This window comes from Chelon labrosus (genome assembly GCF_963514085.1).
Source record: "Chelon labrosus genome assembly, chromosome: 3".
NCBI classification, from domain to species: domain Eukaryota; kingdom Metazoa; phylum Chordata; class Actinopteri; order Mugiliformes; family Mugilidae; genus Chelon; species Chelon labrosus.
In genome coordinates, this window is record NC_140339.1 from 3,548,574 (window position 1) to 3,568,733 (window position 20,160).

At 41.4% G+C, this 20,160-nt stretch overlaps 2 protein-coding genes across 3 annotated transcripts; one reads left to right on the forward strand and one right to left on the reverse strand.

The window, feature by feature from the left end:
- The first annotated feature begins 856 nt into the window (after positions 1-856).
- LOC311485663 (troponin T, fast skeletal muscle isoforms-like) lies at positions 857-12,474 on the forward strand. 2 transcript variants are annotated; one of them, XM_084541225.1, is made up of 12 exons: positions 857-1,208; positions 5,138-5,155; positions 5,386-5,406; positions 8,264-8,282; positions 8,380-8,425; positions 9,437-9,553; positions 9,690-9,767; positions 10,491-10,604; positions 10,703-10,812; positions 11,033-11,123; positions 11,820-11,860; positions 12,242-12,474. In XM_084541225.1, the coding sequence occupies exons 1-12, from the start codon at positions 1,001-1,003 to the stop codon at positions 12,276-12,278; spliced, it is 900 nt and encodes a 299-aa protein (XP_084397351.1). In that variant the 5' UTR covers positions 857-1,000; the 3' UTR covers positions 12,279-12,474. The 2 variants fall into 2 exon arrangements, with proteins under 2 accessions (XP_084397351.1, XP_084397350.1); XM_084541224.1 differs by lacking the exon at positions 5,138-5,155.
- Positions 12,475-13,641: 1,167 nt separating this feature from the next.
- Positions 13,642-15,795, reverse strand: LOC311509622 (myoblast determination protein 1 homolog; the record flags this gene model as incomplete). Its single annotated transcript, XM_084574859.1, has 3 exons — positions 15,085-15,795; positions 14,504-14,576; positions 13,642-13,838 (listed from the first exon to the last, which is right to left on the reverse strand). Exons 1-3 carry the CDS (start codon positions 15,613-15,615, stop codon positions 13,642-13,644), a joined length of 801 nt encoding a protein of 266 aa, XP_084430985.1. The 5' UTR covers positions 15,616-15,795.
- Between the last annotated feature and the right edge of the window lie 4,365 nt (positions 15,796-20,160).

Here is a 20,160-nt window from a genome sequence, read left to right on the forward strand (position 1 = left end):
ACAAAGATGTTAGCTATAAGCCTGTGGTTCAGTAGTACTGTTCATCCCAAAAGCACTTCTTACATATCAAATATCATATAGATGAGTGTAAAATATACAGGAAGCTAAATCAGAGCTCCCCTGTTAAAATGAAATTAAGATTTCAGTTGCGCTTTAAGACCTGTCTTTGAGCTAGCTATCTAGCTAGCTTACATTCTGCTACCAGTTTTATACAACTAGCTTAAATGCCCTATAGTTAGCAACTTAGCCACTGCTCCATTAGCTCAAACAAGTTAGCAGTTTAGCCATTGTTACACTAGCTTAAATACCTCACTACTAGCAACTCAAACACTATGGTAGTTAGCAACTTAGCCACTGCTCCATTAGCTCAAACACTATGCTAGTGAGCACTTTAGCTACTGCTACACTAGTTTAAACACTGTACTAGCTAGCAGTTTAGTGGCTGTTCCACTAGCTTAAACGCTCTGCTGGTTAGCAGTTTAGCCATCGTCCCACTAGCTTAAATAGTGCACTACTAGTAGCAACTTAACCTATTTTCCACTAGCTTATATTCTGCTAGATAGCAGTTTTATACCACTAGCTTAATTTAAATGCCCTCTAGTTAGCAACTTAGCCACTGCTCCATTAGCTCAAACACTATGCTAGTTAGCAGTTTAGCCACTGCTACACTAAACACTGCACTAGCAACTTAACCTATTGCTAGGTTAAGTTGCTAACCAAGCAACAGGTTCCATTAGCTTAAATGCTTTGCTAGTTAGCAAGTTTAGCATTGTTCCACCAGCTTCAACAATCTGTTAACTAGCAGTTAACATTATTTTTGTTTTTTGGTAGTCTTACATACCTGCGGTTCAATATGGCCTCTGTGTGAAAGGTCATCTGACATTTTTTCATCATCACCTGTTTCTTTCTTTCTGTTCTCTAGCAGTGCTGTCCCTCGTCACCCATCCATCCTCTCTGTAACTAAAGTAATGTCTCACTTTTGGTTTCTAATGGCTCTGTCATGTCTATGGTCTCCATTAACGGCCTTCTCCGACACCCTCCCTCTCCCCGGCGGTTTGGTGCATGCTGCGTGCCCCTAGCCCAGGAGGAGGTAGTAGAAGTAGAAGTAGCCCCTGAGGCGGAGGCCCAGGTAGAAGCAGAGCCAGAGGTAGAGCCTGAACCAGAACCAGAGCCAGAGGAGGTGCAGCAGGTGGTTCATGAGGAGGAAGGTACGTGGCATGGGCAGTCCCTTCATACCCTTCTCCCGCAGGACATCCAGCACTACTCTGCCCCGTAGGATAGTCAACACGCTGCAAAACATGTCCTGCCTGACAGGTCACAAAACTGAGTCTTAAATTAACATAATTTAATTTTTACATTTTCAAAAAGTCACTGCAATGTCAAAATGCCAACTAGCAAAATGCCAACTAGCATTTTTATTTATCTTAATAGTGGATTTGTCTGTAATGTGGTATCTCTGGCTGGTGAGCCATCCTGTCATAATTAGCTTATCTTTTCAGTATTAATTCCTAACTAATTTTATCAGCATTTTTTATACATTTCTATATGAATATAATATATATAAATTCACATTTGCAGAATAAATGTGGTGTTGTTTAATTAAAACTGTGAGGGAATTGAGCACAAACCCGAAATTTGTATTTTCCTGGTCACAGTGACAAAAATCTGCCAGAAGGTGGTGATAAATCTCCAGATTTTGTTTCCCTATTCCATGACAAGTCTCTAAAACATCACTCTCTCCTGGCAGATATATATATATTTTGCGCTGTTTCTATAAAGTATCAAGACTCTGCTGTCTTGTTGGGTTTGATATTTTTGCAGCTCACTAATCTAGCTCCATTATAGCTTCTCTTTAGCCCTTTCCACTGGAGTTACCTCCTCTTCATAACTGCCCAGTTTGACAAAAGTGGGTCTGCAGAGTGAATCAAGTTTCTGTGCACATTTAGAGCAGAGCGGCAGGTTTTGACTCTGAGCCCACATGTTATCCAGCCAAACTGGGCCACGACACACAAGCTAGCAGCTGCACATCTCCTCTAAATGTCATTTTAACATAAGCATACAGTACAGCTACATTTAATAGCCATAAGTTAAACAAGGAGACACCTGTGTTCACCCTGTTGTACAAAAATAAAATAAGTTTTCTCCCCTTTATTATGGGGCCAGGGGCCAAAAAAAAAAAGAAGAAAAAAAGGGGGCAATTTCTTTTAAAATGAGTAGAGCATTGCAGCAACTTTGCAGCAATAGTTGTCAAAATAATCTAACATTTTCAACAGAAATGCTGCAACACATTGACGGCAATGAAGTCCAGTCTTTGCTAAGCATTTACTCACAGGTCGTCAGATTGTAGACGATCATCGTCCTTTTATACTGCGCTCAAACCTGATGTAAAGCAGAGGCTGGTTTTAGAAACATTGACAGACCAGTTTACCTTAGAGTCCTGATGGGTTTTCAGACTTTTTAGGTGTTCTGAAATGTCCCAAACATTAGTCTCTGGTAGAAATGTGGCTTTTTCCAACACCTTTCCTCTAAGATTGTAGCCCCACTGCCTAAATATCTAAAAACAAAATTGTCAGTTTGTGGATACTTCCTTCGTCTCTGAGATTAAAAATGCACCAGTCTCCATTACAAAAATTGCAGTTTAGTCACGGGTCACTGTACCACTTTAACTTTGTTCCACTGATGAATCCTAATGGCCCCTGTTGTGTTTTGTATTAGAGTGCACTCCAACAAACATTCGGCCATTGCTTCATCAAACGTCCACAGTTACCACATCATTTACCACCGTCAGTGTTAGCTCAAACACAGTCCCAACAAAACATTTTGTCCTGTTACCGCTCAGTGTCAGATGTGTGTTCTGAATATGAGCAAGTGCATTTAAATGTTGAAAGGGAGAAGAAGAAAAAACTCTGAAGCCTTTTACATGAACCAGTTGCCCTCTCTCATCCGTGGCCTTCTGTCCATTTTAATATCCCATTTTGTTGTTAATGCTGATCTCCATTGTTTGCATTTTTTGGCAAACGCACGTGTTTCTCTTCAAGGCCTGGCGCAAAGGATGATGGGAAATGTCAGTCATGTAAAAGTCATTTCTTCACCTCCCTTCTGTCTATGTTTAGCACTTTTTTTTCTGTGTGTAGATGAAGAGTGAGTCGTTGTTGTTGCTCCAAAGCATTTACGTTGGGGTGTTGTGAACAATCATCCTCACGAATCTCCTCAGAAACGTTTTGTTTGGTTTAAGATCCATTTATGATTGAGTTTATTTACAGGTGGAGTCACTGCAGATGTCCCAGGTTTTGGTGTGCACCTTAAAGCATTCATGTCATTGTGTCAGTTTTGCTCTTTAACACTGGCCGGTTGACTAAGAATAGATCTACGTTAGGCAGATGCTGATCCAAAAAAGGCTGAAAGTGTGCAAAATAAACTTCAAACTTATCAAAAACAAGCCAGAACCAGTTCTTGATGTTGCTTATCAATCAATAAAACCCTCCCTAATACAAATCTCTAAACTTGGACGAGGTTAGAGATGATTCACCTCCCTACTGGAACATTTACTCATCTGCCCCGAGCTCCTCCCTGAGAGGTTTTATTTATAAGTTGACATAAAGGACCAAACATAACGTTGACTTTTGTTGGTATTACATTTGAAACCAATCAAAGACTGAACATCTAAAAGGCCTAAAACGTTTGCAGAGAACTAAAATAGAACACCATTTACTTCCACTACTCTGGATTTTAAGCATTTAAACTGTGCATTTATAAACACTGACATGTTTCTGGTAATGAGAGGGACTGTTTAATCCTGAAGTTTGGGCATAAACAGAATACCATCAAGGAAAGATTGCTTACCAGGGCAACCAGGCCAGAGCCCGAAATTAAACAACAGTTAGCAACGTTCATTGACTAATAGATTCTACAAAGTGACGCAAGAAACTACAGAGAGATCCAAAACCACAAAGTCTTGAAAATGGCCACACAACAATGTGAAGACCACAAGAGGGCGCAAAACAACTGAAGATGAATGCAAACTTGGCAAAAGAGGACAAGAAGAAGAAAAGGATGCAAAACAAATTGACTGTTAAGATATAAATCAACCAACAAGACACAAAACAACTCCATAAAGAAGCCAAAAAATCACGGCGATAATTACATAGACATCAAAAAAGGCAACACAAAATGTGAAATGAGACAACACAACCACAAGTGGGGACTATAAAAAGGCTTAAAGCAACTCAGTAGAGATGGTAAAAGATCATAGACCTCAAAGAATGCAATCACACAAAAATGACAAAAAAATATATGTGAGACGAACAAAAAACAAGACAAAATAACCACAAGTGAAACAAAGCAACTGAAGAGGGATATAAAGCTGCCAAAAAAGGGAAAACAGGATAAAAATACAGAAAGCAAACTGAAAAAGGTCCATATCAACCAAAAAGAGACAAAACAACAACAAACATGCGACTACAAGAACACTAAAATTAACTCAATAGAAACCCTAAAAGATCACAGAGATGTGTAAAGAATTACATATTAATGACCTTAAAGAATGCAAAACTAAGGTTGAGAAGCCAAATCACATATAAGAGACAAAAAACAATGTGAAACAAACAAAAAGAGACTCAATAACCACAAAGAGGGCTAGAAAAGCTAGGCAAATAGAACAAAAAGGCACAAAACTAATTGAACAATAAGATGCACATCAATGAAAAAGAGACAAAACAACCACAAAGATGCAGTCTGACTACAAAAAGACTCAAAATAACTGCACAGAGATGCCAAAGATCACAGAGATGTGCAAGGAATTACATATTTATATGTATATGTCACTGAAAAGAGACACAAAAATTGACTGATAAGAGACGAAATGACTAATTTCTCTATAAATACCTGGTCAACATGAGTCAGAAACATACAGTTAAACTAAAAAAAGAAAGAGCTGATACAGGATCAGTGCATGGCACGTCCTGGGACATCGTGCAGTGGCCGCCGCTGTTTGTCCAATCTGAAAACGAACAGCCCCCAATCACGTAAATGTGCTTCATAAGCTGTGCATCATCGTGTAGAGGACAGGAACAGGCTGCCCAGCCCGACCACTAATGATCTCTGTTCTGCTCTTGCTTTGGACGCTTGCTGCATGCAGAGGCCTATGAAGAGGAAGGTATGTTGATCTGAATTCTACTCTGCCTTTCACACATGAATAAAAAATTGTTTGAGTCGATGAACCTCCCTCCTGGAGAGTCTGTGCGTCAGGCGACGGAGGTGGCGAGGAGGAACAGGGTGGAGGATTCATAAATACTGAGTCATCATGGTTATGAGCCCCACTCCTCATCTCTGCTTCTTCTTCTTCTTCTTCTTCTTCTTTTTTTTTGCATGAATGTGTCCTGCCAGTGGACGAGGGAGATCAAGATGGTAGTTTGTATTTCCTGCTGGGTCGCTGTTGCTTTTGCCTGCTTTTTATTTTTTCTTCCTCCCCCTCGTCTTTGTCTGTTTCTTGTATTTTAGAGTGAGGGTTCCTAAAAAAACAAACAAACCAAAGAAATAATATAAATCTAATCACACTCTTCCCAATCCTAGTTCTGTATTCACCACGAAAACAATTAACATAAATTCTAAATTTAAAGTTGTGAAATGTGTGCTCTGACGTAAAAAACCTTAACTGTTAAGGATTTTTATGACTGATCCTGATTAGCACTTTAAATGTCTCTGATTACACTGGTTTGATTTACACACTAATTCATAAGAGATTAACATTGTGAGATCTTTTATAATATTACAGTGGCCTCTTTCCTGTGTACAAACCTTTGACTGAGAGTAAATGCACAGTGATACGGCGACAGCTTAGATTAAAGACTGAAAAGAGCATGGCGAGCGAGGTATTGAAGCTCAGTGTGGCGTCTCTGGGGTGACACCATCTTGGCAGTGCCTGACTCCGCCTAACTCCCAGCAATTTCTAAAATAGCCAAAGAGGTGGGGGCTGCCAGATGACACCTTGGCAGACAACAGGCAATGAGAAACAGCCATGCCCTTAAGGTAACCATACAGCGATCTACTTTCATCCACTTATCAAAGGATGGGGTCGCGGTGACAACACGCTTTCAATGGTATTCTGGACGTCCCTGTCCCTGGCAACATATTCTAGTTCCTAAAGGGGAATCACAAAGCGTCCTCCAGGCAGTCGACATATACACTGTGTAATCCCTGTAAGGAAATCTGGGTCTACCTCGGGCTGTCCTGTCAGCTGGGCATGCCCGGTAAAACCCAGAAAGGAAGGAAGGTGGATCCAGAGACAACTGGTCTTGACCAAGCTCCATCTGGATGTCCAAACTCCTCATCCTATCTCTTAAGCTTGGTCTGTACTCCCATAACTGGTCTACGTGGAGCCTTGAAAGCATTTATACGAGTCATCTGTGTTGAGTTTCGCTTTGTTGAGTGGAATTGAGCCACTCATGCTGGAGTAGAATATAATAAATGCCGTGAAGTGACTTTAATTGAAATCTCTGCAGCTCAGAGCCTAGAGAAGACATCTGAGGTGATGGTTTGTTGGAGGCTGAACAATTGAGAGCTTTCTATGAATGTCCAGCAGCCGAGACACGTGTATAAGGAAGTGCATTTCGGACCAATCCCAGACAGCTATGGTCTATATCGCGTATCTAACACGTAGTTAGATTTCTGGGGAAGTGCACGTCAGGTTATGATGAAGGGTCTGGAGCTACGCCAAAAGGACTATAAATTAAGCTAAAGGCTGAGTCCAGGCATCCTGCAGAGGAACCTCGTTTCAGCTGCTTGCATTCACAATGTCAATCATTTAGTCAGGGTGAGGGTTAGAACATAGTTTGAGTGGTAAATGGAAAGCCTTGTTTTAAGGTCAAGCTCCATCTCCCTCTTCGTGATGGTTCAATACACTGCACAGCGAACTGTTCATTAGCCACTGAGACCAAAATCTTTTGTTGTACCAGGCTGTAGATATTTTTATTTTGGCTGTAAAGTGCAGTGTTAACCAAACGAGTCAAATGCAAACGCAACTCTGGCTCCAAACTTGCAAGATGTTCCATAGACTTCCATAAGAATAAGAATAAGAATAAGAAAAACCTTTATTAGTCCCGCAATGGGGAAATTGCAGTTCACAACAGCTTACAGAAAGATGCAGAATAAAAAAATAGCAAGAGCAAAAAGGGTAGCTATAAAAGAAAAATAGTGGAACAGAATCAGGTAGAAATATTGCACAGATTGAGTTGTAGTATTGCACGGGTTGAGTTGTAAAATGTTTTTACACTTATGGTGTAATACTATTGCACATATTAAGATTGTACATTGTGGAGCCTAACAGCAGCAGGATGAAAGACCTTCTGTATCTTTCCTTCACACATCGAGGGTGAAGCAGTCTGTCACTAAAGCTGCTCCTCAGTCCTGTCATGTCACCGTGCAGGGGGTGGGACTCATTGTTCAGCATGGATGACAGTTTAGCCAGAACTCTCCTGTCACCCACCTCCCCCACTGAGTCCAGAGGGCAGCCCAGGACAGAGCTGGATTTCCTGATGATCTTATCCAGCTTCTTCCTGTCCCTCTCATGTTAAATGTTAAATTGTCCAACTTTACAGCCAAAATAAACATATCTACAGCCTGCTACAACAGAAGTTCGTCATTTTCATGGAAGTCTATGGGGATTGACTCACTTTTGGAGTTAGCCTCTAGTTGACATTTGGGGAAATGCAGATTGTTTTGCATGGGCTTCATATTTCAGCGTTTGATTCTTAATTTTCCAGCAGATCTAAATTATTTCAACTTGAGCTTTCTTCACATTGTGAGATAAATAGCTGCCTGTGAAGTAAGTTTACAGTTGGAAGAGCTCACGTGCACTTTAGTTTCGTACAGGCCGATGTTTGGTATTCTCTTATCTGATAGAAGCTGTAGTTTCCCAACACTAGTTCCAGTCTTCTAATTTCTCCTTCCTCTGCAATAAACGAAATCATCATGCAGCCTGCTCTGCTGTCAACCTGTATTCCTGTGTATTTATGATCCTTAAAGCTGAGGTTAACACACAGTAATTGGGTCACTGTTGATGGAAAGTATTGCTAAAGAATTTAAACTCACATTACAACGATGTATTGGAGGCGTGAAACAACCTGCAGCCCCTCAGTAGTAACTCAGCTTGTCCACATGGATCTATTCCCTGATTAACCAGCAGCTCTTTACACTCTCTCCACGTTTGAGCCTCTAATGTTCTCTCTTTTATACCTCACGTTGGTATGATGCTGAAAACGACCAGAGGAGAAGCCAAAATTTAAGTGAGTACATTTACTCTCAGTCATCTGCAACTACAACGTCATATTTTTTCACATTGTTGGCACTTATGTTCACTTCTTTTTTTTTTCCCTTCAATAGGCCGAGTGCTCCGAAGATCCCAGATGGCGAGAAAGTGGACTTTGATGTAAGCTGATATGTGGATGGATTAAAGAGATTAGATTAGATTCTGGTGCAATAGACAGAAAAATATATATTTGGAGACAAGCTTTTTGGGTTGTAGTATTTTTATATTTCCATTGTCTCTTTGAGGGACCAAGTATAGTTGTAGTTCATGCAATTTCACGTAACTCCCTCACCTATACACTGTTCTCCATTTTTCCTGCATCTGTACAATTTTTTAATGCAGCTGATCCATAGACTGTATAAAAAATGGACCTCATGACAGCTCCTTTTTAAAGTGAAGCCAAAGCAAGTAGAGCTCCCCCTAGTGGCTGGCTGCAGTATAGGTCATAAGCTCCACCTCCTCCATGTTAGTGGGCGGGACATGGGCCGAACTAAAACACTAAAATACACGCAATATAATTGTTTAAGTGAAATTGTTTTCAGGTACTATTTGACGCTATGAAAGCAGGATGCTAGAGGATGCAACTCTGGCTCCGAACTTTCAAGATGGCGCCTCCTGCATCCCCTAGCTTCCTAGATCCTAGCTTCAATTTGGCCAATGGGAGGAAGCGTAGACGCGTCATCCATCTATTCTATTCTATTCTATTCTATTCTATGAGCTGAACTTTGATCTCGAGTGCCTTCATTGGGAACTGTTTATACCGCTGGTATCTGCTGAGCCAATCGAATTATTTGGGCGGGGCTTTATGTGGTGATGGACAGAAGAGTAACAGTGGCCGTAGACGTCATCTGATGGACACTTCCTGGTGTTGTTTATTTAAATCTTCGTAGTGCAACCCATTTACGAAGTAAGTGTTAACCCTAACCCTAACCCATGTCTGAAACTAGCTTGTAGTTACAAAGCACTAAGGAAGGACTCAAAATTAATAACTGATTGAGGATCAGGTGGTGCATCCTGTTTATCTAACTCAATTTGAAATTATGAATCAGTTTGCAGTCAGTCTGGGTTTGGAATCAACAGCCTCTTTCAGATGCACTGCTATAGCTGCCTGTCTGTGTCCATCTCTTGCAGGACATCCAGAAGAAACGCCAAAACAAAGATCTGGTTGAGCTGCAGTCGCTGATCGACGCTCACTTTGAGTGCAGGAAGAAGGAGGAGGAGGAACTCATCGCTCTCAAAGAAAGAATTGTGAGATTAATGTCTGAATAACATTTCACAGTGTTTCTACGTGGACGTTTTTATGATGAAGATCAGAGCTGTAAGCTTAATGCCCTGTGCATGGGAGAGAGCAAATGAAGGACTGTGCTTTGATTTGTGTCTGCAGGAGAAGCGTCGTGCTGAGCGAGCCGAGCAGCAGAGGATTCGTGCTGAGAAGGATAAAGAGCGACAGGCCAGACGGGAGGTACGCAGCTCCTGACGGGTTTTTTTTACATGGTGTGAAAAGTTCTGGAGCTGTTTTAAATATTTCAAAATACAAGCTGAAAGGAGAGCAACTGGACTTGTGGAGTTTCTTGAAAAGACTGGCGGGGAGTTCAAGTTTAAGTAGGAACATCTGTGGGTGTCACCCAACTGAAACATACTGTCTGGAAATGACCATGAAATTGCCTCTAGTTGGAGGAATCTGTTTGGATCTTATTTTCTTTCCTTAATCAATGCTACCCATTAATGTCCAGAGACTCACATCTTCAAGAAACGCTACAAGTCCAGTTTTTTCAGCGTATTATTTGGATATGCCATGACCTTCACAAACATATCTCTATGACAAAAAGACTAATTGAATGGATTATTGTGCTTCTCCATCAGCAGTGGGAATTTTCAGAGTCATTCAGAGTCACAGCTTGTCAAATGCTGTAGACATATAACTGTTTGGGGGCCCCAGACCAGTAGGGGGCCCCCGAGGGCTGGAAAACTTTATTACAGCAGTGGGAATGTGCTAAATTTTCAATGACAGTATGGGATCTCCCTAAGGGCCTCCCACCTGACACAACTCTGCAAACTCAGTCCTGTTAGATGCTACCCGTGCGTTACTCTTTAAAGGAGTCCGTATGAAAGTATGAAGACTCCGTAAACTGTTTAAACTGGACAATAAACCTTTTAACCATTGACATCATCTCTCGTTTTACAGGCCGAGCGGCAGAGGAAGGAGGAGGCCGACGCCCACAGGAAGGCTGAGGATGAGGCCAAGAAGAAGATAGCGCTGACCAACATGGGATCTGGCTACAGCAGCCACCTGCAGAGGGTATTTTATTCCTCCTTCATTTTTCGCTCCTTTAAGACGCTGCAGGTTGTTATTCTTTTATCCAGCTGCAGGAGCTCTAACCAGTCTGACTCGTCTAGGTTGATCAGAGGAGAGGAAAGAAGCAGACCGAAAGGGAAAAGAAGAAGAAGGTTCTGGCAGAGAGGTGCAAACCTCTGAGCTTTGACAATCTGAGCGAGGACAACCTGAGGTGAGCTGCAGGAGGAAACATGAACACAGCTCGCAGTTTGTTGTTTTGGCTTTGGGTGAAGTCATCAAATCTCACACACTGTTTATATGAAGTATTAACTTTGCAAATATGATGAATCTCTGTCCAAAGGAGATGTAATTTGATTATTTTTCTGGAAAAAAAACTAACTCTGTAAGATTGTTGACTGAACTCTTCCTGGTTCCTGGTTTGTGTTCATCAGGGAAAAGGCCAACGAGCTGTGGGAGTGGCTGCACAGGCTGGAGGCGATTAAATACGACCACTGCGAGAAGCTCAAGAGACAGAGATACGAGGTCAGTGAGGAGATGTTGCATGATGTTATTCAGATTAAAACCTCTTCTTTACATTTTCCCTCTGTGTCATTGAGTTGGAACACTTTCATTCGTTCATTCATCTTCTGTAACCGCTTGTCCTCTGGAGGGTCGCGGGGGGGCTGGAGCCTATCCCAGCCGTCATAGGGCGAGAGGTGGGGTACACCCAGGACAGGTCTCCAGTCTATCACAGGGCTAACACAGAGAGACAGACAACCATTCACACTCACACCTACAGCCAATTTAGAATCACCAATGAACCTAACCAGCATGTCTTTGGATGGTGGGAGGAAGCTGGAGAACCTGGAGAGAACCCACGCAGACACAGGGAGAACATGCAAACTCAACACAGAAAGGAACCAGTTGGCCATGATGGATTAGAACCCAGAACCTTCTTGCTGTGAGGGCATCAGTGCTAACTCGTCTGCTGTAAAAGACACTGAGAGAGAAATAACTTCAAAGGATAAAAAATTAACAGCAATTAAGGCCCTTGTCGAGAACGCCTTAATGTCACATACTATGTTGGATGTAGGACAATCCAGTTATTTTATCTTGGTTGAAACGCTCCATAATGAAATCCAGATGTCACCAGGCAAGCAGCATGGTGCGGCTTTAAAGTGAGGCTCTGAACAGGTGAGACGTACCTGCCTGCTTTAATCACAGCTGTTTGTCTTTCAGGTTGTCTCTCTCAGAAACCGCATTGACGAGCTGCAGAAACAGTAAGTGACAAACACACGCCTTAAATCTCCATGGCTTTATGTTAAATACTCTTAGTTCAAACTAAAATCACACCACATGCTGTAAGGGCGTGACGGTACTATCATTAAAGGGGACATGCATTTGTTCACACGGTCACACTGTGGTGACTCGACTTTGTCAGTGATTTTGTTTTTAGTTTATACAGATACAGAAAGCTTTATTAATCCCCAAAGGGCAATTCAGCTTCTACTGTCCACCATCTAGACATACAACCATTCACACAACAATAGACTTACTTAAACCAACAGAGAAGGCTTTGCTGGCCCTGACCACCACTGGTGTGCACACAGTGACTTTCACAAAAGATCTGACTCTGTTTTTGTTGTTTTTGCGCCTTGCAGTAGCAAGAAGGGAGCCGCCTCACGCCGCAGGAAGTGAGCGGCCCCTCGGCGCCGGTGAGCCCCGGGCAGGAGCCCTCGGAGACACCTGCAGCGTCCCGTAGCAGCAACAACCAGACGACGTAGCGCCTGTGTCAGCCTGAGAGAAACTGTTTTAGCTCCAATAAAAAAACTAAAAAATACATCAGTGTGTTTGTGTAAAGAAGACGTGACGATTGAGACAATAAACTGCTAAAAGTGATCTGTATGTGCCCTTTAGTTTCTATAAATATTAGGTGACGTGCCAGCAGTTTGTGCTGCCGACCCGTCTTGTCCGTACTCGGCCCGGGACTGCTAGCCCAACAGCTCCGGCTGTTTCTGTGCTCACTGCAACATGCTTTGTATTTAGATGGGACCGTAGGGTTGAAGTGCTTCGGTGGTATGCAAACTTTTTTTGCACAATTTGCACATAACCCCACTTTTATCAAGGTTTCCATCAGGTAGTTTTGTTTTTAAAGTAAAATTTGCCTTCCATCAGTCCTAGCAACGTGCTTTCATCCGATTCCTCCATTTTGGTAGCCGTTAGCTGAGCTCTGACGTGTGCATCAGTGTAATCGATGTACCAGGAAATCATGCACTGACAAAAGTTTCACGTTGTTTGGAATGCAAACTGCGATTAAATGCGTTAATTTTTTTAAGGTGTTAATTTTTTTGGAATTAATTAATTATCCCACCCTTAATAAATATACATCTGTGGTCAGTTTGATTGATTAGTTTTAGTTTTGTGAACAACAGCAAAGGACAATGCAATAAAACACAAGAGGATCATCACTGTAATTAAACCTCAGCCCGTGATTTTATATTATTATTGTGTTATTGTTATGTAACTACGTAAACTAGCTGTCAGCTTCTTACTTCTGACAAAACTTTACTGGAAATGGATGTTGCTCAACTCCAGGGTGTGTAAATAAGACGTTGTTTTAAAGACAGTGATTTGTCAGAGCTGTGTCACCAAACATTCATGCGGTGTAGGTTTCGGTTTAAAGGGACAGCGAATAAATCAGTGGGAGAGGTCTACTGAAGAGAAGAAATCTTAATATAAATATATTTATTAAAATTCATAAGCTCATAAATAATGTAGAAACATTTTACGTACAATCTCAGCATCTCTTTGAATGTGTTGTTACACGAACGGTCGTCTCTTTATCACAGACATGGTCCTCAGTTACTATCAGCAGGAATTCATATAGAAAAGGTCCTTTCTTTTATAGCTCTGCTGGGATTCATCCAGCATCTTCAGTTCATCCATGATGCTGAAAACTGAAGAAAGTGGACTCAAACTTCAGGAGAAAAGTTACTTGAGCAACTAGAAACTGTCCTCCTTAAAACTGGAGGAAAAAAAATTGTCCTTGTCTCCGTCTGCTTCACAGCGGCTCATAGATGCTGTTGGGTTCAGCTGGTGAGGTGGAGGCAGTGGCGCTGTTGTTGTGAGGCGATCCGGGGCCCCGGGGGACCACGCTGTCTCCTGGGGGGGCCACGGCCGGGTCTGTGCTGATCCTCTCTACGATGCTGGACAAACAGTCCAAACTGGAAATAAGGGATTTCTTACTGCTGCTGTGATCTGTAGAGAAAAAAAAGAAAAATATTTTTATTGGTTAGACAAGTGAGACAAGAAGAAAACAACTTGAAAGCAATGAACTCATGCACACTCTGCAGAGACTCTAACTGCACCATGAGTTTATAGAAAATCTCAGACGGCTCAAATATTCTACAAAGGTTTTATTAAAACATGGTCATTTGGGTAAAACCAAAGTAACCAGTGTTTGCCAGACTGCGTTTTCACCTCTTGAAAGGTGATCTGGTGACAAAATACTCACTACAGGAGGCAATGTGCACACAATTCAACCTCTGGACATTTTATTTAGCCTGTACATCATCAAATTCAACCATTGTGCACATTATAGAATCCATAAAAATATTGATATTTCTTCCATATGGGTGTGTTGCATGCATGTAACTCCAAAAGGCATATTGCACTTTGTTGTGAAGATCTCAGTGCCATAAAATGTTTGTTATGTGTAATACAATCATTAGATGCAAAAGACCATGTATGACATTGGGTCAGATTCTGTCAGGCAAGTCACCATGTGGTGCATTGCTGGCGAATCGTGTGGATAGTTGTGTGTACTGTTAAACTGAGCTTAAAATGAGTTTAATGAATGTAAAAACCTAGTCACGTTTAAGAGGATAAACATGTTGTGTTCAAGGGAGGACTGGAACTCTCACCGTCTGCTGTTTGGCTGCAGTAAGACGCGTTGCTGTTTTCACTTTTGGTTGAACATGGAGAGATGAAATCCATCTGGAAATACAGATTAATCAAGTTATAAACCAATGAATCAAACATACAAGGAAAAAAAACATAAATCCTGAGTCTATTAACTCGTATAATATTATTTTTTTTATATCTTTTAATTATAGTAAATATAAGAATCATTTATCGTCCTGTAGAGTTTGTTCCTTGTGGTTGTTATTTTATATTTAAACATGTATTGTCTACACATGTTTAGTCATACAATCTAAAGCCAATCTGAGTTTTAGATGTTGAGCTGCTCGAATCTTCTCATAATTTTTGAAAACCAAGTGCACGCAGGTGAAACACTGAAATTTCAAATTTTGATATGTAAATCAACGAGCCATAAAAATGCATGTGTGCACTTTGAGCAATGAATTTCAAACAGTTTTCATATCTTTTTTTAAATAAATTAACATACTACATTGGATTGTAAGTTCAAAAGATTGCATTCATGAAAATATAATCACTGCAGCCCAGAACAACACATTCTTTACGTTTCCTAAACTGGACTCACCATGCCGTCAGAGCAGTTGGAGCCGGGGCTGGAGGCGTCCAAGTCCCCGCTGTAGTGTTCGAGCGGCGGGTAGAAGCTGTCGTCCTGGCCGCCCCTCAGCAGCTCCTGCAGGGACTCGATGTAGCTGATTGCGTTTCGCAGGATGTCCACTTTGGGCAGCCGCTGGTTCGGATTGGAGGCCGTGCAGCGCTTCAGCGTCTCGAAGGCGTCGTTGACTTTGCTGAGCCGTCGCCTCTCCCGCATGGTCGCCGCTTTCCTCCTGTCTGAATGAGTCGTCTTTCTCTTGCAGGCCTTGCAGGCCCACAGCAGGCAGTGGCCCGCCTGGTGGAGGCCCCCGGGGGCCCTCACATGCTGGTCCTCCTCCTCGTCTTGTGCGTTGGGGACGTGGTGGTGGAGATGGTCCTCTGACTTGAGCAGGCCGGCCTGAGTCAGCCGAGCGTCCAGGTCGTCGAAAAAGTTCAGGTCGCTGCTGCTGAAGTCATAAAGGTCATCAGCCGAAGAGAGAGGGAAGGAGAAGTCTGAGAGATCCATCAGCTCTGCATACACAAAAATAAGGTGAAGACGAGGAAACAGTCTCTTTAAAGTCCCTCTGATGACAGAGAGCTCAGTAGGAAAAGCTCAGTCTCAGGCGTCTACTAGAGCTGACTGAAGAGCTGACAGTGTGTTTAAAGGGCCAGTCTGTGTAACTTCAGCTGTCTTACCTCAGCTGGTCTTTTTAAAGGAGTCAGAGTGGAGGAGTGGCCAGGGTACGAGTGACCAATGGTTGGAGGGGTGTGTGTGTGTGTGTGTGTGTGTGCATGTGTGTATTATGAGGTCACTGAGGTGACACTGAGTGACAGAAAGGAAGCAATAAAAAAGCAATCAAGTCCATCTTTACAAATCATTCTCTTCTCAGTGCGCCGAGACTCATGTTAGAAATAAATTTCGTTCCTCGCAAAGTGATTTAACACACGTGTTAATGAACGAGCTTCATGTCACTTTGTAATGAGGCCGAGGAGAAACATGTTCGTCTGCACGGCGAGCTTCTGCAAATCAGAGGTTAAAATATCATCATTACGCCACAAAAGACACTTTTTCCAAGTTTTGCATTTGAACTCATTATCATAATTATCACCTGTCGGCCATAGCCTGCGCCAACACAGTCAAGATCCTCTGTCTCAAAACTCTCACCTGGTGCATTCACTGTCATCAGGAACATTGAAACCCACTCGCCAACTGCAGCAACAGAACTGAACATAAAAGCAATATGAGCACATGATCATCACTCAGACAGTTCCAATACTAATAGGATGGAAACGTTGAAAGAATCCGGAAAAAATAAGAAGCTAAAGCCAAAAAAATATACTTATTTTATTTCTGAAGGTTTGGTTTATTTTTATTTTAACATCTACATAAGCATGTCTGATTTTTTATGGATAATGTTGTGACTTTATGAGGTTTTAGTGTCTTTACCTGAGACCTTATATGTAATTAAATGATACATTTTTTATTTTTTTTATTTAAATAATAATAACAATAAAAAAATAGTATAATAATAGACATAAAAAATGAATTTTAGCAAAAGGATCTTAAAATAAAATAAAATAAAATAAAATAAAGTAGCAACACACACACACACACACAAAAAAAATAATAATAATTCAAACTGAGCTTATTCCAAATTCAAATTGAAAACTCAATGAAAAGCTGGAAACCCACGAAATGCTCTCTGAGAAAATTATGGTTTAGGGAGAGATTTAACACCAATAGTTGACGAAATAGTTGAACAACTATCTTTCATGCTCGGTGCATAAATAAAAGATTTTACTACAGTAAATCTGCAGAGAAGAAGGTGAAGTTTAATATATGACACAGAGAGGTTTACAGCTCGGTGCTTCAGCCCGGCGTCCTGCTGAGGAGGAGGTCGTAGTGTCGCACAGTCGTCAGGGCTCTGATCTGAGGAGTGTGTATGCATGTGTGTTTTTGTGTCTGGGTGTGTGTGTGTGTGTGTGTGAATGGGTTGTCACTGGACAACAGTTTAAGGCAATTTGTCCAAACAGGTGAACAGGTGGTCATCTGTTTTTGTCCTGTGATCAAATCTGAGCTGCTTTCCCATTGTGTGAATGTTACGTATATTACATGTGTTAACTTCATACGTATTAATAAGGACACGTAGATTAATGGTACCTTTGAGTCACTAGAGACAAATTCTGAAATGCATGAAGTCAACAAGGGAGATGTTTTGCAGTTATTTTAGTTTTATGTTCCGTCCAACAATTTTTATTCTAACCTTAGCTGCAGAAACAGAAGGAAAACATACGTTATGAGGTTCAATGTGCATTAGTGCGTCCAAAAATAAAACAATTGGTTCCAACAGAATGTGATATATTGGTGTTGAGTAGTAAAAGAAAACATGTGGAAGAGAATATGTGAAAATGAGTGATTGTCACGATGTCCCAGCATCTTTTGTATTTATCTGCGGTGCTAAAAGCATTCGTGTTGTGTTTCATTTTGTTGTCCTGTAAACGTGGGACCTTTGGTGGACTCACAGTTAAAGTCTTTCTGCTGCTGTGGGACAGAGGAGCTCACGTCGCAGACTCCTTGCAGGTTTATGGGAAATCAGAGCGTTAAATTTAGCAGCTTGTGAAATCCAAGACGAGTGGCCTTCTAGTTGACGCGAGCACCGGTGTCATTTTTGGAAGTCCCTCCCCACCACCACCACCACCACCGTCCCAACCCCCACTATCACAGCTCGTCAGTTCTCTGAAATACCGTATGTACAGAGGAACCTGAAGGTAACACGACATAAGGATAGATACATGTCTAGTTTGATTTCGTAAGACATGTTTTGATGTTTTTCTACTCATTTGTGGAGAATGTGTCACATTTTCAGTCCCTCTCCTCCCTAATTCCTCCAAATTGTCATCACGCTTGTGTGCGTGTGAAAAATCCTCCTCCTCGCTGCTTCCTCCCGTCTTGCTTCATCCATTGTGCTGCTTATTTTAGCGCTGGCTGTGTGGGAGGTATGCCAGTTAACTAAGTATCTTTAGATGCGAAAATGTTGTTTCCCAACTTCTAAATGATCATTAGTGCACAAGTCAAACTGAGAGTCACCATCCACGGCCTGATAGTGAAACAAGTGAAGCACCTTTAAGAGCAGAACTGAAGCTGCTGCCTCCATAAACACTCGGGCTTCACTTCAGAAAGCATCAACGTTCATCAGATATTTTCTAGAGGATTTCCAGTGAGTCCATGTCCATGTTTTATGGGCTGTATATGTAGTTTTAATATTAACCCTCTGAGGTTGGTTTTACCTTTTTATTTCATCTTAAAAACAGTTTACCTTGCCTTGTTTGGTGTCATTCTTTTCAGCACAACCTCACGTGTGTGACTTTACAGTTATTTTTTCATTTTGACATACTGTATTAACACAGTGGACCTAAAACCACACTAAAAACATAAAATCCGAGTAGGAAAAACTTTCAATTTTTTTTGTTTTCACTGTGAAGACCACAAACATGTTTAACGAACTGAAATTGCAAGTCTAAACTGTAAATTTCAAAAGCTTATGTAAAGATTTAGCCAATTTATTTACAACTGTTTACATTAATATGTAGGAAATGCATCAGGCATTTTTTGTACAATTATTTACAACTGTTTGCAAAACTATCAGGCACCACAATGTCTAAGGTGTCACAAATCTCTCAAATGTCACCCCATTGACTTTGTATAGCTTCACTCTTCACCCCCACAACTTTTCCCTCTTCCTTAGCAACCTTTTTTTTCTGATTGGTTGATGTGATGCATTTTTCCACCAATAGGAAAGAGGGTGTCATTTTTTTTATTTTTTATTTTTGCTTTCAAGCACTTGAAGCCAGCTAGCACTCTCCGCTTGTTAGCGTTTTCCTTTTCGCCGTTTCTTCCTGCACCAAACGCACACCAAACATGACAACAATATTCAGGAAAAAGCATGGCGTAAATTATTTTTAATCAGTCTAGTTTTACTTGGCCTGTCAACACAATTTAAAAACTGGTATATAGTTTGAAGTTAGCACTTTCTACACGAGTTGAAACGGAGACTCTGTGAGACTGTGTCTTGATGCTACTTCGTCTTAAACTGGTGTGATTCTCGTGTGATTTGGTTAAATTAAATGTGACGTTGTCTGTGTTAGCTATGTGCATTAATCAGGTTCCAAGTGTTGCTCTACACCCACGTGTTTCCTGAAAAGCCGAGTGTGGTGTCTCCGGGCATCGCCATCTTGCCTTTGACTGACTCCGTCTATCTCTCGGCTAATTCAAGAATAGCTGAAGACATGGGTGCGTGCTGCTCAGACGGCAAGCAATAAGAGAAGAGAGCCAGCTGTTGCTCAAAACAGCAATGTCTTAGCCTGGAAACCAAACGAACGTCCACATACGAACATTATTTGTAGCTGAAAGCTGGTCTGAAATACAGTCTACTCCGTAGTGTTGGGAGTAGATTGTTTTCTGGCAAAGATCTGCAGGGCCAATCTGTTATCATTTGTGCAAGCTTTATGTTGGTGATGGACAGAAGAAATAGTTCTGATTGTTTGTAGGACTATCTTCTTGCGTGCATGAGGTATTTTTTGTCTCTGTATTGGTTGACTCTGATATTCTGATATGAATTGAATATGCTCACGCCAGGCTAGTAACGCCTGCCCTCATTATACTGCCCACATTTTGTACTGAGCTAAAGCACATGTCTGTAAACACAAGGAAACAGAAGATATTCTGAATTAATGTGTTTGTTATTCTGGTTATACCTTCTTATAAGTGTAAGGATGCATAACACTGAGCCTTGATGTAATTTACCTCATTAATTTTTCATGAAATGTCATGAGTTGTCAAGAAATTAGCGATGGAGGCCAAATCTGTTTTTGTTCCAGTCAATAAACGCGTTAATTTCCATCTTTAAAGTTTTAAATTTGAATGGAGGTCTATGGGGATTGACTCACTTTTGGATCCGGTGGCTCTAGTGGTCATTAGAGGAACTGCTGTTTCTGGTACTTAATGATTTTTCAACCCCAGAGGTTCCACCCTCCTTCCCATATTTTGCTCCATCTCAGGCCTCATGCACAC

Bases quoted from the DNA above. Each gene is read 5' to 3' on its own strand.
- LOC311485663 (XM_084541225.1), top strand. From the start codon at position 1,001: ATGTCTATGGTCTCCATTAACGGCCTTCTCCGACACCCTCCCTCTCCC. The intron at 8,426-9,436 runs GTAAGCTGATAT...CATCTCTTGCAG, and splicing joins GCGAGAAAGTGGACTTTGAT to GACATCCAGAAGAAACGCCA. The intron at 11,861-12,241 runs GTAAGTGACAAA...TGCGCCTTGCAG, and splicing joins ATTGACGAGCTGCAGAAACA to TAGCAAGAAGGGAGCCGCCT.